A 27,451-nucleotide genomic window follows, 5' to 3' on the forward strand; every position below is an offset into this window, starting at 1 on the left:
GAAAGCTAGGTACATGTTTTTTTTTTCCCCCCATGACCAAACTCTACTGTTTTATTTATTTTATTTTATTTTATTTTAATTCCAGTACAGTTAATATAGTGTTATATTATATCCAGTGCTTATCATGACAAGTGCACTCCTTAATCCCCATTACCTGTATCACCCAACCCCTCCTCCATTAGTTTGTTCCCAATAGTTACGGGTCTATTTCTTGGTTTGTCTCTCTGTATCTCTCTCTTTTTCCCCTTTGCTCATTTGTTTTGTTTCTTAAATTCAAACGAAACTACTGTTTTTTGCTGGGTGCTTGGTAATTGAGAACTGGGATGCATACACAGCCTAAGGATCAAAGAAGAAAGCTGCTAAAAAGCTATCTTGCAGTCATTTTCATAGAATTTAGAGTATTTGACTAGTTAGTTATTCATTCAAGAAATATACACTGAGCACCACCCCTATGGTTAACCCACTGAGCCACCCAGGTGCCCCCTGAGCACCACCCCTATGGAAAGCTCTTTGCTTAAAGCTGGGAAAGAGTGGTGGACAATAACAGACATGGTCCTTGCCTTCATGGAACTTATACTCTAGGGAAGTGAATTCCATTAATTAAAAACATACACAAACACATGTAATACCAGGCTTGTGGTTAAGTGCTAAAAATAAAACAATGTAATTTTATTAGGGCCTAAGGTGACTGGATTTGCTCAAGACAGGGAGGTCAGGAATGGTTTCTGTGAGGAAATATGGATTGATTTGAAATCTAAAGGGACAAGTAGGAGTTAATTAGATGTAGAAATAGGGGAATAGTATGTAAAACAGATTAAATAGCATGTGTAAATGCTTCTTGGTGGATACATCACAGCCCAGTGGAACTGAGGGAAGGTCATAGTGTATTTGGAATACAAGGAGAGGGGCAAAGGGTGGAGCAAAGGGTGGGGCAGGTGTGGCTCAACTAAGAAGTTGAAACTGTACCAATTTACTCTTACTTGCCTATTAATTTGAAGCCTTAAGATTATCTTTCACATTGATTAATCCAACACAAAATAAATTGTAAATAGGAGTGACTAAACTGAGGACTTGGTTATTACCAAATTTTTTTTCCTATTAGACAGGATACCTTCATGGAAAATTATTTTACTAGCCAACGAGATAACATCTTCCGAAATGTGGAGGTTCTGATATATGTGTTTGATGTGGAAAGCCGTGAACTGGAAAAAGACATGCACTATTACCAATCATGCTTAGAAGCCATTCTGCAGAATTCTCCAGATGCGAAAGTTTTTTGCTTGGTACACAAAATGGATCTGGTACAGGAGGATCAACGGGACCTGGTAAGAAGCATAAAGGATGCTGCATGAAATGATTGACATGCTTTCTAAACTTCTTTTATAGAGAAATAGGTAAATAGTATGATTGTTTTCAGGAAGAATAAATTTCAGCATTAGTGCTCAAAGTTCTGTCAGGTTTTTAAAAACACTCATAAGCAAATTTTCTATGCAAAAAATGGTAAAGGGAATATAATATCCATTTGGCAAATAATTTTCAGATTTAGGTAAGGAATTTGTCAATATGATATCATTAAGCAGCCTTTATGTATTTTTTTATTTGAGTAAAATTAACATATAGTGTTAGATTTTAGATGTACAATATAATGATTCACTAATTCTATACATTTCTCACTGTTCATCAAGATAAGTGTTCTCTAAATCCCTTTTATCTATTTCATCTATTTCCCCCCCTACTCCCCTCTGTCAACCAGGAGTTTGCTCTCTGTATTTAAGCATCTGTTTTCTTGTTTGTCTCTCTTTTTTTCTCTGTTTGTTGGTTTGTTTCCTTTCTACAGTTCCACAAATGAGTGAAGTCATATGGTATATATCTTTCTCTTGATTAACTTATTTCACTTAGCATTATACTCTCTAGGTTGATCCATGTTCTAGAAAATAGCAAGATTTCATTCATTTTATGGTTGTATAATACTACACTGTATGTACATATATATATAACTTATACATACAAAATATATGTATATGTATGTAACATACATATATAAACATATCTTCTTTATCTATTCATCTATGGAGGCACACTTGAGTTGCTTCCATATCTTGGCTGTTGTAAATAATGCTGCAATATAGGACCCATATATTGTTTTGCATGCATATTTTCCTTTTCTTTGGGTAAATACCCAGTAGTGGAATTACTGGATCCTATGGTAATTCTATTTTTAATTTTTGAGGAACTTCCATACTGATTTCCACAGTGCCTGCACCAATTTGCATTTTACCAGTGGTGCATGAGGGTCCCTTTTTCTCCACATCCTCATCAATACTTATGTCTTGGTTTTTTAGCTTACCCATTCTGAAAGGTGTAAAGTGATACAGTGTTCTGGTTTTAATTTGCACTTCCCTTATGATTAGTAATGTTGAACATCTTTTTATGTGTGTTGGCCATCTGTATGTCTTCTTTGGAAAAATGTCTATTCAGATCCTCTACTCATTCCTTAAATTGGATTATTTGTTTTTTGGAGGGCTTGACTTGTTCAAGTTCTTTATATATTTTGGATTTTAACCCCTCATTAGATATATCATTTGCAAATATTTTCTCCCATGTGGTAGATTGCCTTTTTGTTTTGTTGATGGTTTCCTGTACTATGTGAAAGCTTTTTATTTTTAAATAAAATTTAGATAAAAATTTAAATAAAATCGGTAGTTTGATTTTGCTTTTGTTTCTTTTTCCAGAAACCTAGAAAAATGTTTCTATGGCAAATGTCAAAGAAATTACTGCATGTTTTCTTCTAGGAATTTTATGGTTTCAGGTCTCACATTTAGGTCTTTAATCCATTTTGAGTTCATTTTTGTGTATCATGTAAGAAAGTGGTCCAGTTTAATTCTTTTGCATGTTGCTGCCCACTTTTCTCAACAACATTTGTTGAAGAGGCTTTTCCCTATTGTATATTCTTGCCTCTGTTATGGTAGATTAATTGGTCATATAAACACTGGTGCATTTGTGCTATTCTATTCTGTTCCATGGTTCTATGTGTATGTTTTTGTGCCAGTACCATACTGTTTTGATTACTACAGCTGTGTAGTATATCTTGAAATCTGGGATTCTGATACCGCCAGTTTTGTTCTTTTTCAAGATTGCTTTGGCTTTTCGGGGTTTTCTGTGGTTCCATATAAATTTTAGGATTACTTGTTCTAGTTTTGTTAAAAATCCTATTGGTGTTTTGGTAGGACTGCTTAAATCTGTAGATTGCTTTGGGTAGTATGGACATTTCAACTACATTTGTTCTTCCAGTCCATGAGCATGGAATATCTTTTCCATTTGTTAGTGTCATCTTCAATTTCCTTCTTCAGTGTATTACAGTTTTCAGAGTACAGGTATTTCATCTCCTTAGCTAAGTTTATTCCTATGTAGTTTATTCTGTTTGGTACAAATATAAGTGGGATTGTTTTCTTAATTTCTCCTTCTACTTCATTTTAGTGTATAGAAATGCAATAGATTTCTGTATATTAATTTTGTATCCTACAACTTCACTGAATTCATTTATCAGTTCTAATAGTTTTTGGTGGATTCTTTTGGGTTTTCACTATATAGTATCTTGTTATCAGCATTGAGAGTTTTACTTCATCCTTACTAATAGGGATGCCTTTTATTTCTTTTTCTTGTTTGATTGCTCTGGCCAAGACTTTCAATACTATTGAAATACTATGTTGAATAAAAGTGGTCAGAGTGGGCATCCTTGTCTTGTTCCTGATCATAGAGGAAAGCTCTGTTTTACACCATTGAGAATGTTAGCTTTGGTTATTTCATGTATGGCCTTTATTATGTTGAGGTATGTTCCCTGTAAACCTACTTTGTTGAGAGTTTTTATCATGAATTGATACTGCACTTTGTCAGGTGCTCTCACAGCACCTGTTGAAATGATCATATGGGTTTTATTCTTTAAAGCTCTTGCTAATGTGATATATCACATTAATTGATTTGCAAATATTAAATCCCCTTTGAATCACAAAACAAATGCCACTTGATCATGGTGAATGATTTTTTTTTAAATTTTTTATTTTTTATAAACATACATTTTTATCCCCAGGGGTACAGGTCTGTGAATCACCAGGTTTACACACTTCACAGCACTCACCAAAGCACATACCCTCCCCAATGTCCATAATCCCACCTCCTTCTCCCAACCCCCTTCCCCCCAGCAACCCTCAGTTTGTTTTGTGAGATTAAGAGTCACTTATGGTTTTTCTCCCTCCCAATTCCATCTTGTTTCATTGATTCTTCTTCTACCCACTTAAGCCCCCATGTTGCATCACCACTTTCTCATATCAGGGAGATCATATGATAGTTGTCTTCTCTGCTTGACTTACTTCGCTAAGCATGATACGCTCTAGTTCCATCCATGTTGTCGCAAATGGCAAGATTTCATTTCTTTTGATGGCTGCATAGTATTCCATTGTGTATATATACCACATCTACTTGATCCATTCATCTGTTGATGGACATCTAGGTTCTTTCCATAGTTTGGCTATTGTGGACATTGCTGCTATAAACATTTGGGTGCACGTGCCCCTTTGGATCACTACATTTGTATCTTTAGGGTAAATACCCAGTAGTGCAATTGCTGGGTCATAGGGCAGTTCTATTGTCAACATTTTGAGGAATCTCCATGCTGTTTTCCAGAGTGGCTGCACCAGCTTGCATTCCCACCAACAGTGGAGGAGGGTTCCCCTTTCTCCGCATCCTCGCCAGCATCTGTCATTTCCTGACTTGTTGATTTTAGCCAGGTGAATGATTTTTTTTAAGATCTTATTTGTCAGAGAGAGAGCACAAGTAGGGGGAACAGGCAGAGGGAGAAGCAGGCTCCTCACTGAGCAAGGAGCCCAGTGTGGGACTCGATCCCAGGACCCTGGGATCATGATTCAAGCCAAAGGCAGACACTTAACTGACTGGCCCACCCAGGCATCCCAGTGAGTGATTTTTTAAAATGTATTTTTAGATTCAGTTTGTTAATATTCTGCTGAGGATTTTTGCACCTCTGTTCATCAGTGATTTTGTCTGTAGTCTTCTTTTCTGTAGTTTAAGTGATTTTGGTATCAGGGTAATGCTGACCTTATAGAATGAATTTGGAAGCTTTCCTTCCTCATCTATTTTTTTTAATAGTTTGAGAAGAATAGATATTAACTCTTCTTTAAATGTTTGGTAGAATTCACCTGTGAAGCATCTTACCCTGCACTTTTTTGTTGTTGTTGTTTTTGGGATTTTAATTGATTACAGATTCAGTTGCATTGCCAGTAATTGGTCTGTTCATATTTTCTATTTATTCCTGTTTAAGTTTTGAGAGGTTATATATTTCTTGGAATTTATCCATTTCTTCTAGGTTGTCCAGTCTTTTGGCACATAAATTCTCATAATGTCTTATAATCTTTTGTATTTCTGTAGTTCTGGTTGTTATTTCTCCTCTTTCGTTGGTGATTTTATTTGAGTCCTCTTTATTTTCCTAGATAAGTCTGGCTAAAATTTTATCAAGTTTTTTGAGCTTTTCGGAAAACTCGCTCCTGGTTTCATTGACCTGTACTGTCATTTTTTAGTCTCTATTTCATTTATTTCTGCTCTGATCTTTATTATTTCTTTCTAATTGCCTTTGAGCATTTTTTTCCTAGTTCCTTTTTTTTTTTTTTTAGATTTTATTTCTTTCTTTCAGTGAGAGTATGAGCAGGGAAAGAAGAGGGAGAGGAAGGAGGGGAAAGAATATCAAGCAGACTCTGTGCTAAGTGCAGAGTCTGACCCTTATCCCTGAGATCACGATCTGAGCTGAAACCAGGATTTGGATGCTCAGCCAACTGAACCACCCTGCACTTCTATAGTTCCTATAGATGTAAAGTTTGGTTGTTTATTAGAGATTTTTCCTTCTTGAAATGGGCCTTTGTTGCTATTATCTTCCCTCTTACAACAGCTTTTCCTGCATTCCAAATATTTTGGATCATTGTGTTTTCATTTATCTTCATGTAGTTTTTTATTTCCTTTTATTTCTTGGTTGATCCATTCATTGTTTAGTACCATGTCATTTAGTCTCCATGTATTTGGGTTCTTTCCAGATTTTTTTCTTGGGATTGATTTCTAGTTTTGTACCACTGAGGTCAGAAAACATGAATGATATACTCTCACACTGTTTTGATTTATTGAGACTTGTTTTGTGGCATATCATCTATTCTGGAGGATGTTCCATGTGCACTTTAAAAGAGTGTATTCTGCTGTTTGGGGATGGAATGTTCTGAGTGTATCTTAGTTGTATCTGGTCCAATGTCCACTGTTTTTTGGTGATTTTATGTCTGGATGATCTATCCATGGATGTAAGTGGGGGTATTAAAGTTCCCGACTTTTATTACTCTCAATTCTTGTCTTTATGTTTATGTTTATGTGTTTATGTTTCTTTTGTTTCTCTCTTTTTTTTAAGAGAGAAGCAAGAGCATGGGTAGGTTAGTGGGGGTTGCAGAGGGAGAGGAAGAGAGAGAATCCCAAGCAAGCTCCATGTGGAGCCTGAGCACAGAGCTCAGTATTACAACCCTGAGATCATGACCTGAACTGAAACCAAGAGTTGGAAACTCACCCTATTGAACTACCCAGTTACCCCTGTGTTTATGTTTCTCTATTTAGGTACTCCCATGTTGAATGCATATTTATAATTATTCTATCCTCTTGTTGGATTGTTCCCTTTATCATCATGTAGTGTGCTTCGTTGTTGCTTGTTACAGTGTTTATTTTAAAGTCTATTTTGTCTTATATAAACATTGCTATCCCATCTTTGTTTTTGCTCCCATATGCATGGTAAATGTTTTTCCATCTCTTCATGTTCAACCTCCATGTGTCTTTAGGTGTGAAATGAGTCTCTTGTAGGCAGAATATGGATGGGTCTTGGTTTTTATACATGCAGTCACCCTGTGTTTTTTAATTGGAGCATTTAGTCCATTTAAATTCAATGTAATTATTGATAGATATGGACTTACTGTCATTTAGTTATTTATTTCACAGTTCTTGTACTTTTTCTGTGTTTTTTTTTTCTTCTCTTGCTCTCTTCCTTTATGGTTTGATGGCTTTCCTTAATGATATTCTTGGATTCCTTTCTCCATTTATCTGGTTATCTATTACAGGTTTTTGATTTGTGTTTATCAATAAGCTCATATATAACATCTGATGCATATAACAGTCTATATTAAGTTGATGGTCCCTTAAATTTGAGCACATTCTAAAAGTACTATATTTTTACACACCTCCAACAATGTTTTATGCATATGATGTCATAATTTATATCTTTTTATTTTGTGAATCCATAGACTGATTTTTATAGATATAACTGATTATACTCCTTTTGTGTTTAACCTCCATATTGGTTTTGTAAGTGATTAGTCTACTACTTTCATTATGTTTTTATTTACCTATGAAATGTTTTCCTTTCATAATTTTCTTTCTCCTGATTATGGCCTTTTCTTTCCCCTCAAAGAATTCCCTTTAACTTTTATTGTAAGGCTGGTTTAATGGTGATGAAAGCCTTTAACTTTTGTTTGTTTAGAAAACTCTGTCTTTCTTTCTATTCTAAATAATAGCTTTGCTGGGTAAAGTATTCGTGGTTGTAGATTTTTTCCTTGTAGTATTTTGAGTATGTCCTGCCACTGTCTTCTGGTCTGCCAAGCTTCTGCTGAAAATGCAGTGGGTAACCTTATGGGATTTCCTTTGTGTCTAACTTTCTTATGCTGTTTTTAAAATTCTCTCTTTATCACTACTTTTTGCCATTTTAATTTTTATGTCTCTTGGTGTGGACTTCTTCAGGTTGGTTTTTTTGGGTGCTCTCTGTGCCTCCAGGATCTGGATATCTATTTCTTTCTCCAGATTAGGGAATTTTTCAGCTGTTATTTCTTCAAATAAATTTTCTGCCTCCTTCTCTCTTCTGGAATCCCTGTAATCTAAGTGTTGTTACACTTGATTACATTGCTGAGTTTCCTTAACCTAGTCTTATTTTTTATTCTTTTTGTTTGTTTGTTTGCTATTTTGTTTGGTTGCTTTTTATTAACTACTCTGTCATCCAGCTCTCTGATCCATTCTTCTGCCTCCTCTAATCTGCTGTTGATCGCCTCCTGTGTATTTTTAATTTTGGTTATTGAGTTCTTCGTTTCTTATTTGCTTTTCTTTCTCTTTGGTAAGAGTTGCACTGAGATCCTCCACTCTTTTCTGAAATCCTGTGAGTATCGTTATCACCATTACTTTGAGTTCTTTATCACACATATCGGTTATCATCATATCATTTCGCTGTTTTGCTGTTGTTTTGTCCTGTTTGTTTTTTTTTTCCTTTCGGATCATATCCCTCTGTCTCCTCATTTTATCTAGTTTTCTGTGTTTGTTTCTGTGTATTAGGAACATTGTTTTTATCTCCTGATGTTGGAAGTAAAGACGTTATGAAGAAAAGCTCCTTTGGTGGCCTGTAGCACATGTCCCCTGTTTAACAGAACCAGGTGCTTCAGGAGTGGCTCCTACGTGGATTGTGTGCACCATACTCTTCTGTTTGAGCTGCATTTGCCTTTAGATCAGTATGTTACAATGGCCCACTTTGCTTGTTGTGCCCACACTTGGTAGGATTTGGTCCCTGTGCTGTTAGGGGTCAGTCTGAGGCTGCTGTGGACTTATCATTATTGGATGCTTTCAGCAGTCAGATCAGACGCCTGCTCTCAGCTTGTTTGCAGGAGCTACAGTAATACCAAACTGCAGGGTGCTCTCCCTGCCTTGTCCCCTGAGAGGTTTTTGTTGGTGTGTAGGCCCAGGAGTCAGGCCAGTTTCCTGCAGGGGCTACAGAGGTACTGTTTGACAGGGTACTTTCTTTTCACTACCAGTTATAAGATTTGGCTGCTGGGGCTGTGTTTATTGTTATCTTCCCTTTTCCCTGAGACAGGAGTAACTTTGGAATTACGCTAGCCCCTGCCAAGGTTCCCTTCAGGATGAAACATGCAGGAGCTGCTTTGGAAGGACTCTTGCTGCATGGAGCAGGTTGGATAGGATGGATCTGCAGGAGATTGTGGTGGTGAGGTACATAGTGCTAGTATGGAAAGTAGAGAGTGTTTGTGGTATTTTCTGCAAGTGTCCGGCTATCTACACTGGGGATGCAGAGAAAAATGGTGCCTACCAGTTCTTTTATTCTTAGAGAAGTCTCCTAAAGATCCCTTGCCCTCTTTCATGTGTTCTGAGATTAGTAAATTAATCTCTTTCATGTGTACCCTAGGCACTTTTCCACTGCTGTTTCTATACCGTATCTTCGTGGAGATGTTTGATATGCTGGCTCTTTGAGGATGAAGACTTAGTTCCCTGTTACCTTCCAACTCTCACAGAGCTGAGCCAGCTGATTTTAAAGTACATGAAGTTAAGTTCCCTGGTTATAAAAGCTGAAAGAAATTAAGCCCTGCTTGTTTTCAAGCCAAATGTTATGGGGACTTGTCTTCCTAGTGCATCTAGTGCACCTAGGTCTGGGGTGCCTAGTGTGGGGTCTAGTTCTCTCCCTTCTTTATTCTTGTGGTGTCCCTCTCATTTGTGATTAGTCTGTCTGAAGAGTTTGGTTCCCCATGTCTCTGCCCCCCCTACCCTTTTCAGTGTGTCCTCTCCATGATTAGCTATAGAAAGTCTGTTTTGCCAGTCTTTGGGTCATTTTCTGGGTTGGTGGCACTGATGTGGCTGTTTTATACGTATGTTTGTGGGACAAGATGAGCTTAGTATCCTCCTATTCCACCATCTTCCCCATTTATATCCTCCTTTATATACCTTTATGTTTGCTGCCCCTGTTTTATTTTTCTTCAGAATAGGCAATTATTGCCCGGGCTAGAAGACCCACCAGGGACGAGATGAAAAAAGATTATAGCTGTCACTGGGTTGACTTAGGAAACATGTATGCACCAGTGGAAGTGCAATCACATTGTGTTAAGCTCAATGCCAAGTCCTTTTTAATTGCAATGTGTGGTATCTTTGCCTTCTTTTCTAGCATGGGGATTAGTATACATAAATTTAAACCAAGAAACAAATATAGTCCAGCTTTAGTTTATATGGTATAAAATAGGATTTTCTCTTTCTAAGCTAAAAGAGAAGATCCTCTAAGAATAATGGTAAGAAAGGCAGTTTTAGAATATTTTGGTGATATAGAAGAATTCAGTTCCTTTTTGGGTTGGAGCCTAGGAATCTAAGGATATCCTTTATTTAAATGACTTTTTTGGTAACAGCTGTGGTCAGGAATACTTTTTTTCTATAACTAGTTGCAGTATTGCCTCCAGTGTTTCAGTGTTTGGGCATGTTTTGGTGTTTCTGAGTAAGCTTACAGGCCTTCACAAATGACTTGGCAGGATTCAGTATTTGAAAAATTACATTTGAGTAGGTAGTCTTTTTTCCTTCTCCCTCTCTTTTTCTCACTAAGTATTAATTCCATTGTAATTCAGCAGAAAATTATGTATGTAGGTTGGGTTTTCAGATTGTGAGGGCTGTGTTATTATTATTCTTGCTGTTGTTTTGTTTTCTGTTCTGTTTCCTTTAAAAATGATTTCATTCCCTGGCCCAGTTTGCAATAGAAAAACAACATTCCAACAAATGAGGTCCTTATGGATTTTTTAAATTACTTTTCATTATTTGTTAATCAACTTATTGTTTCCTACATGCTTACATGTTATATCCTCAAAAATATATTAATGTTCTTTGTGGGATTCTAAACTCAATTAATCAAAGTATACCCCATTTCATTAAAGATTCAAACTTTCGAATCTTGAAGTCAGAGTGGCTAGGGTGCCTCCTTAAATCTCAATTTCAAGATAGATATTTCCCTCTGTATGTGTGTGGGTTCTCCAGATAAACAGAACCAATAAGAATGTGTGCGTGCGTGTGGGGGGGGTAAAGAAAGGGATTGGCTGATTGATTGATCGATGGATGGATGGATGGATTTTTAAAGAATTGACTTACACAGCTATTGAGACTGGCAAGTCCAAATCTGCAGGGCAGACTAGTAGGCTGGAGATCCAAGAAAGACTAATGTTGTATCGCATATCAGAAGTCAGACTGGAGGCAGAATTCCCCCTTCCTGTGGGATGGCAGTCTTTATCTCTTAAGACCTTCAACTAATTGCATAAAGCCAACCCACATTATGGAGGGGAATGTTCTTTGCTTCGTCTACTGACATAAATATTAATCTCACTTAAAAACACTTCACAGTAAAATCTAAACTGGTATTTGACCAGATGTCTGGGTACTGTGGCCTAACCACATTGATACATAAAATTGGCTGTCACAGTGTGTACATAACGCTTACTACAAATCCACCCAGTCATGGAAAATATCTGTAGATACATATTTGTATATATTAGATAGATATTCTTTAATGTGTATTTGGGTGTGTGTACATAAATATGTGTAAGATAGATATTTGTATTTGTGTGTGGGGGTTTATATCTATATAGCCAAATAAAAAGTCCATTCAGAAGTAATATGTATGAGTGTATGCATATATTTGTGTGAGAGAAAAATATCTACAAAAGTAAAACTATTTTATTTTACAATAATACTATCTAAAAATGACACAGATTAGGTGATTTGGAATGTTAGATATATTTTATTAACATTCCTCTGTATGGTGATTTTTTTTCCTCAACACAGTGCTCTCAGTGAGTACTTGGCAGAAGCAGCAGAAACCTGAAGAATTCTAGTAGCTGTTGTACTTTTAGACCTGACCTGAAATGATTTCTGCCATCCTAGTTCATGAAGTAATGAAAAATTTTTGAAAAATTCCTCTGAGGAAAGAGGAAATGGTCCTGTTTAAAATACACTGAAATAGTTACATCTCAGATTTTGCAGTGAAAGAGAAGACCTGTTATATGCTGATCTATATTTGGACTTTTTAATTCAGATTTTTAAAGAGCGAGAAGAAGATCTAAGGCGTTTGTCTCGCCCATTGGAATGTTCTTGTTTCCGAACATCTATCTGGGATGAAACTCTTTATAAGGTGTGTATGTTTCCCTGAGCTCCCTTATTTTAAGATCATGAGAAAAAGTTAAAAGGGTATTGTCAAAAGTAAAAGATTTTAATCTCTGTCATATCCATTTAGATGTGTTGAATTTTAAAAAAAAAATCTACAATAAATTGTTTGAAAACTATCAAACTTAACTTTAAGAGATTTTGGTTTTGATCTTAAGATTGTGTTGCAGTATCTACCAAGTCACACTGAATTAGTCAGTTTTATGATGATTAATTTGATACTGATGTTTGTGACAGCAGAGGTTTCACTGACCATCATCCATTGTGATCTGTTGTGATCTCAATGCTGATTGGAGCTGTATCAAATATTGAGGTACCTCTTCAGGATATAAACTAGTCTGCTTCAGTTTGGATGGCATTAGAATAGCAATATTTAGGGAAGAGTTTGGAGAAGGGAGTCTTATAATGAGATACTTTATACCTAGAATATGGTAGCTTCAACTTTCATGCCAAAGTGGGGATTAGCATTCTTCAACCAGGATTGTTTCCATTGCTGGGATGAATACCATACTGCCTGCAGTAGTTGTAGAGGTTACAACAGTAGCTGTGTTATGGAAAAAACTGAAATTACCTTATTAGCACATAGGCTCCTTATCCTGCTTCCTCTGTTTCTCCTATGAGGTCTAGTGATTTGAAAGACTGGCTTCTTTGGGATCCTTTCATGGTCAGACCTTTCCTTCAGACTGCTACTAGTATCCATTGAGAAGTCTGACTCTGAGTGGGAAAGCATCCTTCTCTGTCATTGGTAGCTACAGCCTCAGTATCAACTGCATCTGACAAGTATCTACAACCAGAGAAGCATGAAAACCTGATTTGCCAAGGAGAAAAATCAATGGACCTTAAAAATAGCCATTGATTTATTTTTTCAACTAATTCTTTTTTTTCCCAATATTATGTTGACCCAGCCTCACTCTAATAACAGATCATTTTGAGATACCTGTCTAGGAAATACTGCTCTAGATTAATTTGGGCCGAATTTCTCTCAAAGCCTTATTCCCATAGAACAGGTAACCGTGAATAAGGATGGACATGACGCACTGATAAGAACCAACTGCGGTGTGAAGGATGGCAATACATAACACGACCAAAGACAATTGGCTAATCACAACACTGCTGTGAGTGACAATGTCTCTGCTGTGGTTAGCTTTGGTGCCTTCTCCAAGGTAAATTCAGCAGTGACATTAACACCGACCTGGGAACTTGAAACTGAACCCCCATGCTTAAGTAATAAAACTAATTGGAACAGAGACATAGCACTACTATCTTCTACATCAATGTTGCATAGAGCTGACTTAAATTTTTATATTGTTTTATTCTACAAGCACTCATTGCATATCTGCTTGATGTTTTTGGACACACGAATGACTAAGACCAGGTTCCTGCCCTCTAGTAGGGGAGAAAAGAACATTATACAGCTTACTAGACAAATTGGAAGGAATTACTACAATGGAAATGCAAATAAAAGAGCCTTAAGAGAATAGAGGGAGGGTATGGTTAATTCCAACTCCTTACGTTAGTCATATTTCTCTGGATGAAGTCTACTTTAGGGAAGCACACCACTGGACCATTTTTAATTCAGTTGGATCAATAACATATAGCTGACAATAAGCCTTTTGAAATGATAATGCTACTAATTTCTCTTATAATTTCTTTTGTATGTTGAGGGGAGGGGCCATTTTTCTGTGTGACTCTGATATTTTTACAAAAGTGATTCTTAGATTTATGTTAAATATAACATTATTAAGTTCTGATCTTTAGAGTAGTCTGCATTATTGGACTTAAATATTTGTTCAATGGCTGGATTAGAAACTTTTTATTTGGCCCAGTAAATCAGAGTTTTCAATTATTCCTAAGGCAAATGTGGAACTAAATTAATATTTTTTTGAAAATTATCAATGGAAAGAAGTTTTACAAATGTTTGGAACTTTAAAAAATTCCAGCTGAAAGATAAAAATCAAATAGTAGCTTCATCTTCTCATTTTATTTGTGTTATATCATATTTGTTACCAATGTTTGTTTGGGACTCATATTACTATATTTTGCTGTCCATATGTTGTAGTGTACTTACTCATTTGCAGAGGTCCAGGACTGGGTACCTGTTAGTAATATTACACTGTACTTCTGTTCTGTTAGGCTTGGTCCAGCATTGTTTATCAGCTGATTCCCAATGTTCAGCAGCTGGAAATGAACCTACGGAATTTTGCTGAAATTATTGAGGCTGATGAAGTGCTTTTGTTTGAAAGAGCTACTTTTCTGGTGAGAAATTTCTATTCTGCAGATATACTTCACGCCTAACTTTCTTCTGTCAAGCAACAGAGAACAACACGTTGCTATTTTCAGGAAAAACCTTTTCTCCTCTTGTCTTTACGTCAGCATGTATAACCTTAATTACAAAGTAGTATTGTTAGCAGGTGACCTCAAAGAAGTCCTTTGGTGTGTAGCTCTTTAGTAGTTAGTAAAATTTAGATTTTTACAAGCTGGCCTTACTATAGAGTTTAGATTATTTCTGCTAATACTTCATTTGTGTTAAAGAATTCCTAATTTCCTATTGACTTTTATTGTAAAATGAGGGGTATTTTCCTTTTGATAAAATTCTCATCCCCCTCCTTTCTCCAAAAGACTGATATGAAGACTTTTAACATGGAAGAGATGTAATGGTTATCTCAGTGACATAACTAAGAATTCAGATGGAGAGGTGGAAGGGAAAAGAGGCACCTTGGTATTTTTATTTTTCTTACATAAATTCAGCTTAACTGAGGAGCCTACTGTATACATGGCACGAGGGGGATGCAATATTGTGTTTATAAGTAAAATTTTAAAGAATAATAACAAACTAATTTGAGATGTCACAAAGCACTGCTTAAGTAATTGCTGATCAGTTTAACAAATATAACTCTAAGAGCAGCTCACAGTAAATAATATGCTTCTAAGCTCTATCAGTGCCTGGTGAATTTGATTGATTGATTGATTGATTAGCTGATTGTCTGGTGTTTTTAAAACACATTTTTAAATTTCGAGCTTGGTTCCCCTTCTATAAAATGGAGATCACATATCTGTAAGTTTATTGTATGGGTTAAAATGGGACAATGTAATGTTAAGCCCTAATGCAAAACTTAGCATATAGGGGCGCCTGGGTGGCTCAGTGGTTTAGGCCTCTGCCTTTGGCTCAGGTCATGATCTCAGGGTCCTGGGATCGAGCCCCGCATCGAGCTCTCTGCTCGGCGGGGAGCCTGCTTCCCCCTCTCTCTCTACCTACTTGTGATCTCTTCCTGTCTATCAAATAAATAAATAAAAATCTTTATAAAAAAAAACTTAGCATATAGTCAGCAAACTATTAAATGTTGGTTCCTTCTGTTGTTATTACAGCAGAGGGCAGAGAATGCAAACTGTAATTTTTACTCCTTCCTTTGTGGAAACATTATTTGTAACTGTTGCCATGATTGTGAGTCATACTTCCTTCTAAGTGGTACAGCTATGACAAGGAGTCCTAACTAGAGTGTCTTTCTGCCTGAGCCCATTGGCAGGGGTCACTTGCTTGCAATTATACTACCCTGTGTCTTCTTTTTCTGATAATGTAAAAAGCAACAAACAGGTAAGCTATTCTGATCATCTTGGTGTACACAACATGGCAGAATCCTCCTTTCAGCAGGACTCTCTTGCCTTATCCATTACATGTGATCAAAGAGGTTAACCTAGTATAAGCTCCCTATTCCTCAGTAACAGGTGGCTTTGGTTTCTCTTGAAGACCAAGATTATTTGTGATGGACCATTTTCACTGAGGGGTTTGAAGTCAAGCAAGGGGAACCTGTTCCACCATTGATTTAGAAATTACCTTTTGAAAGTTTCACATGGTTTCAGTAAATTGCCCTGTGAATTTTCTTCTGGTGAGCAACTCACTTTTGCTTCCTACTGGAAACTGTATATCTGAATATTCAGCCTGTAAGAAATACATGGTTTTATTAAAATCTGAAAGTGTTAGAGGAAGTGTTTTTCTGTTTTGTTTTTTAATTTTTTAATTTTTAATTTTTTATAAACATATATTTTTATCCCCAGGGGTACAGGTCTGTGAATCGCCTGGTTTATACACTTCACAGCACTCACCAAAGCACATACCCTCCCCAATGTCCATAACCCCACCCCCCTTCTCCCAACCCCCCTCCTCCCAACCCCCTCCCCCCAGCAACCCTCAGTTTATTTTGTGAGATTAAGAGTCACTTATGGTTTGTCTCCCTCCCAATCCCATCTTGTTTCATTTATTCTTCTCCTACCCACTTAAACCCCCATGTTGCATCACCACTTCCTCATATCAGGGAGATCATATGACAGTTGTCTTTCTCCGCTTGACTTATTTCGCTAAGCATGATATGCTCTAGTTCCATCCACGTTTTCGCAAAAAATAGAGGAAGTGTTTTTAGCTAACATGGGTGTCCATAATGAATAAGTTCATGTATAAATAGTAAATCCTTTGAGGTGGGAAACCTTTAGTTAAAACTTTCATTGTTTTTTGTGCTTGTTTTACTTAAAATTTTCTAAATGTTTATTTTAACTCCAGTTAATATACATGTTATATTAGTTTCAGGTATAAAATACAGTGATTCAACAATTCCATATATCACACTGTGCTCATCACCATGAATTGCACTCCTTAATTGCCATCGTCTGTTGAATCCATCCCCCCACCCATCTGCCCTGTAGTAACCATAAATTTGTTCTCTATGATTGAAAGTATGTTTCTTGATTTCTTGATTTGTCACTCCTGTTTTTTTCCCTTTGCTTGTGTGTTTTGTTTCTTAAATTCCACATATGAGTAAAATCATATATTTGTCTTTCTCTGACTTATTTTGCTCAGCATGGTACTCTCCAACTCCATCCACGTCATTGCAAATGGCAAGATTTCTTTCTTTTTATGACTAATACTCCATTGTGTATGTGTGTGTGACATCTTACTATCTATTCATCAATTGATGGACACTGGGGCTGCTTCTATATCTTAGCTATTGTAAATACCACTGCTATAAATTTAGGGGTGGGTATGTATATCCCTTTAAATTAGTGTTCTTGTATTAATTGGATGAATACCCACAAGTGTGATTCCTGGATCATAAGGTAGCTCTATTTTTAACTTTTTGAGGAACCTCCATACTGTTTTCCAAAGTGGCTGCACCAGTTTGAATTCCCACCAACAGTGCAAGAAAGTTCTTTTTTCTCCACATTCTCACCAACACCTGTTCTTTCTTGTGTTGTTCATTTTATGCATTTTAACAGGTGTGAGGTGATCTCTTATTGTAGTTTTGACTTGTATTTTCCTGATGATGAACGATGTCGAGCATCTTTTCATGTGTCTGTTGCCCATCTCTATGTCTTTGGAGAAATGTTTGTTCATGTCTTCTGCCCATTTCTTAAGTGGATTATTCATTTTTGGGGTGTTGAGTTATATAAGTTCTTTATATTTTGGGGGTATTAATCCTTTATCAGATATGTCATTTGCAGATATCTTCTCCAATTCCATAGGTTGCTTTTTAGTTTTGTTGATTGTTTCCTTTATTGTGCAGAAGCTTTTAATTTTGACATAGTTCCAGTAGTTGATTTTACTTCTGTTTCCCTTGCTTCAGGAGACATATCTAGCAACAGGATTATGTGACCGATGTCAAGAAAGTTACTGCTTGTGTTCTCTTCTAGCATTTTTATGGTTATAGGTCTCACATATAGGTCTTTCATCATTTTGTGTATGGTGTACAAAAGTGGTTCAGTGTCATTCTTTTACATGTTTCTGTCCAGTTTTCCCAACATCATTTGGTGAAGATTCTGTCTTTTTCCCATTATGTTTTTTCCTCCTTTGTCAAAGATTAACTGACCATATAATTGTAGATGTATTCCTGGATTTTCTATTCTGTCCTATTGCTCTCTGTTTTTGTGCCATGACCATACTGTTTTGATCACCGCAGCTTTATTATATAACTTGAAGTCCAAAATTGTCATACCTCTGGCATTGCTTTTCTTTTTCAAGATTGCTTTGTCTATTTGGCATCTTTTATGGTTCCGTGCAAATATTAAAATTGTTTCTTATAGTTCTTTGAAAAAGTCTATTGGTATATTAATAGAGGTTTCATTAAATATGTAGATTGCTCTGGGTATTACGAACATTTTAACAATATTTGCTTTTCCAATCCATGAACATGCAGTGTTTTTCCATTTATTTGTGTCCTTTTCAATTTATCAGTGTTTCATTATTTTCAGAGTACAGGTCTTTCATCTCTTTGGTTAGGTTTATTCCTAGGTATCTTTGTATTTTTGTTGCAATTGTAAGTGGTGTTGCTTTTGTAATTTCTCTTTCTGCTGTTTCATTACTGGTATATACATGGGCAAGAGAATTCTGTACATTGATTTTGTATCCTGCAACTATAATGAATTTATCAGTTCTAACAGTTTTTTGATGCAGTCTTTCAGGTTTTCTGTATATAGTATCATGTGCCCTGCCAGTAATCAATTGTTTATGTCTTCCTTACCAATTTGGATAATTTTTTTTTCTTTTTGCTGTATGATTGCTGTGTTAGGACTTCCATTGCTATGTCGAATAAAACTGGTGTGAGTGGACATCCTTGTCTTATTCCTGACTTTAGGGGGAAAGCTCTCAGTTTTTCTGTATTAAGGATGATGTTAACTGTGGGTATTTCATGTATGGACTTTATTATTTTGAGGTATGTTCTCTGTAAACCTTTTTTTTGTTGAGGATTTTTATAATGAATGGATGTTGTATTTTGTCAGATGCTTTATCTGCATCTATTGAAATGATCATATAGTTCTTACCTTTCTCTTACTGATGTGATGTGTCATGTTGACTGATTTGCAAATATTGAACTACTTTTGTAACCCAGGAATAAATCCCATTTGATCATGGCGAATGATTTTTTTTTTATGTATTTTTGAGTTTTGTTTGCTTGTATTTTATTGGTAGTTTTTACATCTATGTTCATCAGGGATATTGACCTGTAGTTCTCTTTTTTATTGGTGTCTCTGTATGGTTTTGGTATCCGGGTAATTCTGGCCTCCGAGAATGAATTTGGAAGTTTTCCTTCCTTTTCTATTTTTCGGAATACTGTGAGAATAAGCATTAACTCTTCTTTAAATGTTTAGTGGAATTCACCTGTGAAGCCACCTGGCCCTAAGCTTTTGTTATTGGGAGATTTTTTTTTAAAGATTTTATTTATTTATCAGAGAGAGAGAGGGGGAGAGAGCGAGCACAGGCAGACAGAATGGCAGGCAGAGGCAGAGGGAGAAGCAGGCTCCCCGCCGAGCAAGGAGCCCGATGTGGGACTCGATCCCAGGATGCTGGGATCATGACCTGAGCCGAAGGCAGCTGCTTAACCAACTGAGCCACCCAGGCGTCCCGGGAGATTTTTTATTTCTGATTCAGTTTCTTTGCTGGTTATCAGTCTGTTCAAGATTTCGATTTCTTCCTGTTTCAGTGTTGGTAGTTTATATGTTCCTAGGAATTTATCCATTTCTTCTAGGTTGTCCAGTTTGTTGGCATATAGGTTTTTTTTTTTAATTTATTTTTATTTCCAGCATAACAGTATTTATTATTTTTGCACCACACCCTGTGCTCCATGCAATCCGTGTGGGGTACCAGGTGTTGGCATATAGTTTTAAATAATACTCTCTTATGTTCGTATGGTCGGTTGTTATTTCCCCTCTCTCATTTATGATTTTATTTATTTTGGTCTTTTATTAACTTTTTTCAAAGAACAGCTCCTGGTTTCATTCATCTGTTCTATTGTTTTTTAAATGTCTTTATCATTTATTTCTGCTCTAATTTTTATTATTTCTTTCCTTCTGCTGGTTTAGGTTTTGTTCATTGTTCTTTTTCTACCTCCTTTAGGTATATGGTTAGCTTGATTATTTGAGATTTATCTTGTTGAGGTAGTCTTGTAATGCTATAAACTTCCCTCTTAGAACTGTTTTTGCTACATCCCAGAGGTTTTGGACTATTGTGTTTTCATTCTCATTTGTTTCCATGTACTTTTTAAATTCCTTCTTTGATTTCTTGGTTGAACCATTAATTGTTTAGTAGTATGTTATTTAACCTCCATGTATTTGTGGTCTTTCCGATTTTTGTGTGTGTGGTTGACTTCTGATTTCATAGCATTTTGGCCAGAAAATACGCATGGTGTGACTTCAATAATCTTGAATTTATTGAGGTTTATTTTATGGGCTAATATGTGATCTTTTCTAGAGATTGTTCTGTGTGTACTTGAGAAGAATGTGTATTCTGTTTTGGGATGATATGTTCTGAATGTATCTATTAAATCCATCTATTCCATTATGTCTTTGAAAGTCATTGTTTCCTTGTTGATTTTCTGTTTGAATGATCTGTCCATTGATGTAACTGTGATGTAAAGTCCCCTACTCTTATTGTATTATTATTGATTAGTTCCTTTATGTTTGTTATTAACTGGTTTATATTTTTGGGTGCTCCTAGCTTGGGAGTCATGTAACTAGTTAACATGCCAAAGTCTTGTTCATTATCAGAATTAACCACGCAAATTACTCCACTGAGTAAGAACAGCCATGTACCACCATGCACAGAACTGGGAAGGACCTTTCACTGTCAATCCTGTCCATGTCCAGGCTGGGTGAGGTTTCCAGGGTTGAATCAAATTAAGCCACAGGGTCCTGGAAGGGTGGTGCCCTTTCCTCATTTCCTTTAAATTGCAGCTTTGTAACCTCTAGAACCCAAAGGTTCCCTTTGGAACCCAAAGACTTTGGTTTACTAGAAGCTACCTCACAGGTCTTGGTTATAATGCTGCTGCATCATCATTCAGCATCATTTGTGGTTGGAACTACAACAGTATCTGATCATCTTTGAACCTCTGACATTCATTTGTTTATATACATCTGTATATAAATATAAATATAAATATAAATATAAATATAAATATAAATATAGATGTATATATCTCGTGTTCAGTTAGCCACTGTATAGTATATCATTAGTTTTTGATACAGTGTTCAGTGAGTCATTATTTGCATATAACACCCAGTGCTCATCACAACACTTGCCCTCCTTAATACCCATCACCCTGTTATCCCATCCCCCCGACCCTCCTCCCCTCTGAAACCCTCAGTTGTTTCCCAGCTATTTTGTCTCTCCTGGTTTGTCTTCCTTTCTGATTTCTCCTCTTTCAGATTTCCCTCCCTTCCCCTGTGGTCCTCTGTGTTATTGCTTATGTTCCACATATGAGTGAACCTCCAACATTCTTAATTAATGAAAACATTCTTGGCAAATGTTTTCACTCTGGTCTATGTCCATCCAAGAATTAGACCTGTAGCAGTGCAATATTAATAGCCCTGTCTGTTCCTTTTAATCATGCCCTCAATTCTGAAAACCAACAAAATGGAGCCAGTCTTATTCCATTATTACTAGCTGCCTATCCAGGCAGCTATGGAAAAAATCTTGCTTATACTTTATGGTCCTGCTTTGAACACTCTGTTTCAAAGTAAATACTTCAGGCCCATGGGACACTCAGGAGTTTGGAGAGGGTGCTGATAAGAAAGAGGTAGGGACAGATGGGGGCTTTCTTCACTGCATACTTAAGATTTTTAAATGTAATACCAAAAGCCACTATAAGTTACAGCTTTCATTAAAATTAATACATTAGGTAATATTTAATGATTAAAAGTAAGTGAGGAAGAATAGCACTGAACCAAAATAAATAATACTTTAATTCTCTAATAAAATTATAATGAAACACTACTGTTTGGGTTATCTATAGGGATATTTAAATTGTACAGAACATTGGCATAATATGGGAAAGAAGAGACAGTAAGCCAGGTGCCAAGTCTACCTTGAAAATCAGAATTACCAGGAGACTGGCAGAGGTCTGCCTCAAGGAGTAAGTAGCAGAGGGTGATATGACTACATTGCATATTTAAAGGCATTGCTCTTTTTCATAGGTGATTTCTCACTATCAGTGTAAAGAGCAGCGTGATGCCCACAGATTTGAGAAAATCAGCAACATTATTAAACAGTTTAAGCTGAGCTGTAGGTAAGCTATCTTGTGTGATTTATTTATGTCTAGAAAGAAATTATTGTCATTTTTGAGAGGTTCAAATAACTATAGTAGACTGTACTTCTGTATTCAGAAAAGTTCATTTAATTGAAAAGAAAGCTAACCTCTAAGGGAGCCTGCAATTCACTGAGGTAAAAGTCATTGTCCTTTAATGCAAACTCAACTGATAGAGAAGAAGCATTGAAGAATAAGCAGAATACCCTTTGAGATACTTAATCCTATTTAGGAAAAAATAAACAGAAAATGTCCAAGAAAGTTTTGAAAAAGAAGAAAGAATTTATCCTACCAAATAATAAGATTTACTATAAAACTATAGTAATTAAAATAAGTAATGATTCAAGAATAGTATAGGATAGATTCTAGAAATGCCTGATCATGTTGTCTCACCTTTGATAAAATCAAGTTTGAATCATAGCATTGTGAATATAGGAAGAAAGAATGATGGAACAGTATAATTTAGTAAAGATTTAATCAGCAAATTTCTTATCCTGGTAAAACTTTGATGCCCAGAAAAAGAACAGGTCTAAGTACTGGTATAAGTTTACTCTTTTTATGCCTTAGCACTCTCTGAGACTTAATGGTGTGTAAACACACCATGCCTACATTTTTGAGAAGAAATAGCAAATGACATACAAATATAATTACCTTATTTGTTTTTGAAGAAGTGGGAGCATTTCTTGAATTGCAATATAACTAACATTCAAAAATATAGTTATTAATCACAGTGATAGGAAAGGTTCAACTTAAGCTTCTTAAATATTAGAGAAATCTTTTGTGACATAATATTTTAACATGGATCTGGTTCTAAGCCCATTTTACAGTCAATATCAGGTCCTAATCCACTTTATTTCTAAGTTACTTTCCAGAACATACTAAATTCAGCATTAGAGTTTCCTTGGAAAACAAAGTGGGGTTAGTGATTAACTGTCTTAATGAAGTGGAGAATCAAGGTATAATGCTATGAAATTTTTAACATAAAAGGTAAAAATGTTTTATATTGATATTATTTTATATTATTCTTTTTCTCATTTTTCCTATAGCAAACTAGCTGCTTCTTTTCAGAGCATGGAAGTCAGGAACTCTAACTTTGCTGCTTTCATTGACATCTTTACATCCAACACTTATGTCATGGTCGTGATGTCTGATCCATCCATTCGTAAGTTTAAACTTAAATGACATAGACATAGGCTTAAAGCCACATTCCTTTTTTTAAAGATTTTATTTATTTATTAGAGAGAGAGAGATCAGAAGTAGGCAGAGAGGCAGGTGAGGGTGGTGGTGGTGGGGAAGCAGGCCCCCTGCTGAGCAGAGAGCCTGATGCGGTCCTCGATCCCAGGACCCTGAGATCATGACCTGCACCAAAGGCAGAGGCTGAACCCACTGAGCTACCCAAGCGCCCTTAAAGCCACATTCTTTAATTGACCTAGAGGTAGTACTTTATTAGATAATAAAAAAAAATTGTAGTGGGGATGGTTGCAAAGCAGTATGAATATACTTAATGCCACTGACCTGTATATCTTGAAATGGTTAAAATGGTAATTTTTTGTTATGTATATTTATCACAATGAAAAAGCTATTTCAGTATTAGTAGTAAATAGTTTTTTGTTTCATAGACTTACATTTTGTAGCTTAAAAATAATTTAGACTCTAGGGTATTTTGTTTTTTCTTCATGGTATTTCAAAAATCTAGTAACTAAATCAAGGGATTTTAAAGAAAAGATAATCCAAATGTATGATTTATGCTTCATATAGTAAACATTTTTTTAAAAGACTAATCAATCTAAGTTCTGAACGACTAAATATTGAACGATTTTGTCATTGTATATTCTTAAGTACGATAGTCCCATATCTGTGTTATTGGCGTATATACAGGGAGGTATTTGGTACTTCCATGCCATAGTAGCCATATTCATTATAACCACTGAAATAAAGGCTCTAGCAGTATTTCTTTTTTTTTTTAATTTAAGTTCAATTAGCCAAATTATATCATTAGTTATTGATATAATGTTCAATTATTCATTAGTTGAGTATATCTAGGATTTTCTCAGAAGTTTAAATTATCTCTGATCCACTTGCTTTTCCTATTTTAGGTTAATATTAAAATGCAACATAAGATAATGGGTTTTATTCTAAAAGTAAACCAAAAGATTTTGAAATTTTATTTTGGAAATGTAGTATTTAGTATATAAACAAATCATCTACTTATTCAGAAAACTTAAGTCATGGATAACTTGAGACTTCCTATTTCTGTATGTTCTCTGTGACATACATTGAAAGATTTGGCTCTCTTTTTTCTATTTGTTTTTATTAGTCAGACATTGCTTTGGCTACCTGTACTTATTCTGTTGGCTGTCTCCTCCATCCCTACCCTCAGCTTCTGCAGCTACTCTGATCAACATCCGCAATGCCAGAAAACACTTTGAAAAGCTGGAAAGGGTGGATGGACCAAAGCAGTGTCTTCTCATGCGCTAAACATTGCCAAATGTTGTTTCAAAAAACTTAGAGATACTGTTTCTTAATCTTAAGGTATTCATATATGTAGGCTCTGAACTGTGATGCTTACCACTTCTGTATTTCTTTCTTACTCTCTAGTCTTAATGTTTAACCTTGAATGCTGTTTACTAAAATAGCCAGTAAGAAGTTAGAAGATGAGCTGTTCATGGACTTGATGTGACATAAAATTATGTGATATGTAAGTGTTCTGATAACAAGATTCTAATAGTGTGTGTTCTGATAAACTGGTTCTAATAGTTGTGTATGCCAAAGCCTTTCCCAACATCATCTTGTTTTCCTTATCCAATAATAATCTGTAAGTTTGGAATATTACTGTTTTCTCAGCATGCATTAAAAATATTACTTAACTTCAACTATAAATAAACATTTGCAGTTAGGGATTTCAGTGTCTGTTTTTCTTTTCCTTGTTTCTTCAAATTTTCCCTAAGAAAGAGCAAATGAATATCAACAGTTATCCTAGGGGGAGGGGATCTGCTGGTTGGGAAATATTACAGAATAAAGTAGGATAGGAAGGATGGAGGTAGATTATAGCCTTAAAGTTAGGTAGAAGAGTTTTAGATACAATGTGATAAGAAATAGGAAACCATTAAAGGCTTTTGAGGAGGGAAATTATATGGAAGGAATTTTGAAAGAAAATTAACCTAGATTGTATGGGCTGACTGGTGGCATTTGGGGAAGCTTTGGCAGTAATGTACACCTGAGGTGTGTTGAAAAGTCTTTTCCAGGATGCAGCTAGAGAAGGAATGAATAAAAAGTTGAGGGAAAAAAGGATTCATGAGATGTAAAACTTCCTTCTCTGTAGTCCAGAAATGGTTAATTTTATATATTTCATTACACCTAATGGGACATGCCTTCATTATGCTAGTCAAGTAATATTAAAATATTTTTCAAGAAGTTCTGTTTTAGGAGAAGCACAGAAGATGGCGGAGAAGTAGGGGAACTTATTTCAGCTGGTCCCCTGAAATTAGCTGGATAATTTACCAAACCATATTGAACACCCATGAAATCAGCCTGAGATGTAAGAATATATATCCGGATCTCTACAAGCAGAAAATCTCCAGTGTTCATGAGGTATGAAGGGCAGAGCCGTGATTCAGTAGACAGATGTTGGAAGATAATCAGAAGGGGGAGAGAGTCACCATAAGCTGGCGCTGGGAAGGTGTTATAACCCCAGAGGACAAAAACATCCAGCTCTGGAGACCAGGCACAGACTCACAGAGTGGTAGCAGCGGGGAAAGGACTTTAGTACAGCCCCAGAGAGGATCCAGGAGCTGTGGGTGGTTGTGTGCATGTGAACTAGGGGCAACTCAAAGTTTTACAAGCACAAAGGCCAGAGATGTGCCCAGCCCTGGGATTGACCTCTGGGAGAATTGCTGTGGGGTGCACCAAGAGGGAGGCTGTGGTTTTTAGCAGCATAGACAGAAATGGAGACTGTGTGTCCTGGAAGGCTCAGTGAGAAGAGGACTATGATTTCTCTGCTCTGGGTCAGAGGTTTGGGTGTACTCATTTCACCTCTCACTCTTGGGAGAGATAGAAGAGACACGGGAAGCTGCCAGAGAACAAAAGGTCAAAAAACTGGTTTCCACTGAGCCCACCCTGCTCTGACAGGAGGCAGGCCAACTCTGCCCAAGCAGAGTTGCATGAGTAACAGAGTGGCAGGCCCCCCCCACCCCAGAAGACAGGCTGGAAGAACAAGAGGATGACAGCCCTAAGGTCCTTATAAAATGGTGCATCGTGTTTTGGTCATGGTTAACACTCTGGACTCTACCTTCCCTCAACCACCCCTCAATAAAATGACTAGGAGGAGGAACCCCCAACAAAGAAAAGAATCAGAGACTGTGATCTCTACCACAGACTTAATGGATATGGATATAAGCAAGGTGTCAGAGATAGATTTCAGGGTAGCAATTATGAAGTCGGTATCTAGGCTTGAGAAAAATATTAGCGACTGTATAGAATCTCTAAGGACATAAATGAGATCTGATCTGGGCAAACTTAAAAATGGTATGAATGAGATGCACTCTAAACTGGATACCCTGACAGCGAGGGTAGAGGAGATAGAAGAATGAATTAGTGAGCTAGAACATACGATCATAGAAAAGAAGGAAACCAAGGAGGCCTGTAAAAAAGGTTTAAAGCACAAGAGATCAGACTCAGATATATTAATGACACCATGAAACATTCTAAAGCCAGAATTATTGGGTTCCCTGATGGGGTAGAGGGAGAGAGCAGAAGATTATTAGAGCAAATCGTAGTTGAGAACGTCCCTAGTCTGGGAAAGGAAACAAGCATTCATTCCAGGAGGCAGAGATCAGTGAGAACAGATCCCAAAATCAATGAGAACAGACCAGCACCCTGACATACAATAGTACAACTCCCAAATCTTAGAACCAAGGCAGCAGTCCTGAAAGCAGCTAGGGGTAAGAGATTTCTTACCTATGGAAGGATGAACATCAGAATAACATCAGACCTGTCCACAGAGACCTGGCTAGCCAGAATGGGCTGGCAAGACGTATTCAGGGTAATAAATGAGAAGAACATGCAGCCGAGGATAGTTTATCTACCAAGGCTGTCATTCAGAATGGATGGAGAGACAAGGAGTTTAAAGGACTGGCAGAAATTGAAAGAATATGTGACAAACAAGCCAAACCTGCAAGAAATTAAAGGGGTCTATAAAAGAAGAAAGGCCCCCAGAGTAATATAGACCAGACATTTACAGAGACAATCTGTAAAACCAGGGACTTCACAGGCAACATGATGGCACTAAAATCATATCTTTTAATCATAACTCTCAATGTGAACAGCCTAAATGCTCCCAAGAA

The 27,451-nt window shown here is 36.4% G+C and overlaps 1 protein-coding gene across 7 annotated transcripts in view; it reads left to right on the plus strand.

Moving 5' to 3' along the window:
• RRAGB (Ras related GTP binding B) overlaps positions 1–25,009 on the plus strand; it is a 36,924-nt gene extending 11,915 nt beyond the window's left edge. For 5 of the 7 annotated variants that reach the window (XM_032330714.1, XM_032330715.1, XM_032330711.1 and 2 more), the window contains 6 exons: positions 1,103–1,325; positions 11,918–12,013; positions 14,179–14,301; positions 22,000–22,091; positions 23,156–23,271; positions 24,490–25,009. In XM_032330714.1, the coding sequence (XP_032186605.1) occupies positions 1,103–1,325; positions 11,918–12,013; positions 14,179–14,301; positions 22,000–22,091; positions 23,156–23,271; positions 24,490–24,587 (748 nt within the window). In that variant the 3' untranslated portion in view covers positions 24,588–25,009. The remainder of the gene's footprint in view (positions 1–1,102; positions 1,326–11,917; positions 12,014–14,178; positions 14,302–21,999; positions 22,092–23,155; positions 23,272–24,489) is intronic. The other 2 variants (XM_032330712.1, XM_032330716.1) reach the window with 2 other exon arrangements.
• Positions 25,010–27,451: the final 2,442 nt, after the last annotated feature.

Source organism: Mustela erminea, chromosome X (genome assembly GCF_009829155.1).
Source record: "Mustela erminea isolate mMusErm1 chromosome X, mMusErm1.Pri, whole genome shotgun sequence".
NCBI lineage: Eukaryota > Metazoa > Chordata > Mammalia > Carnivora > Mustelidae > Mustela > Mustela erminea.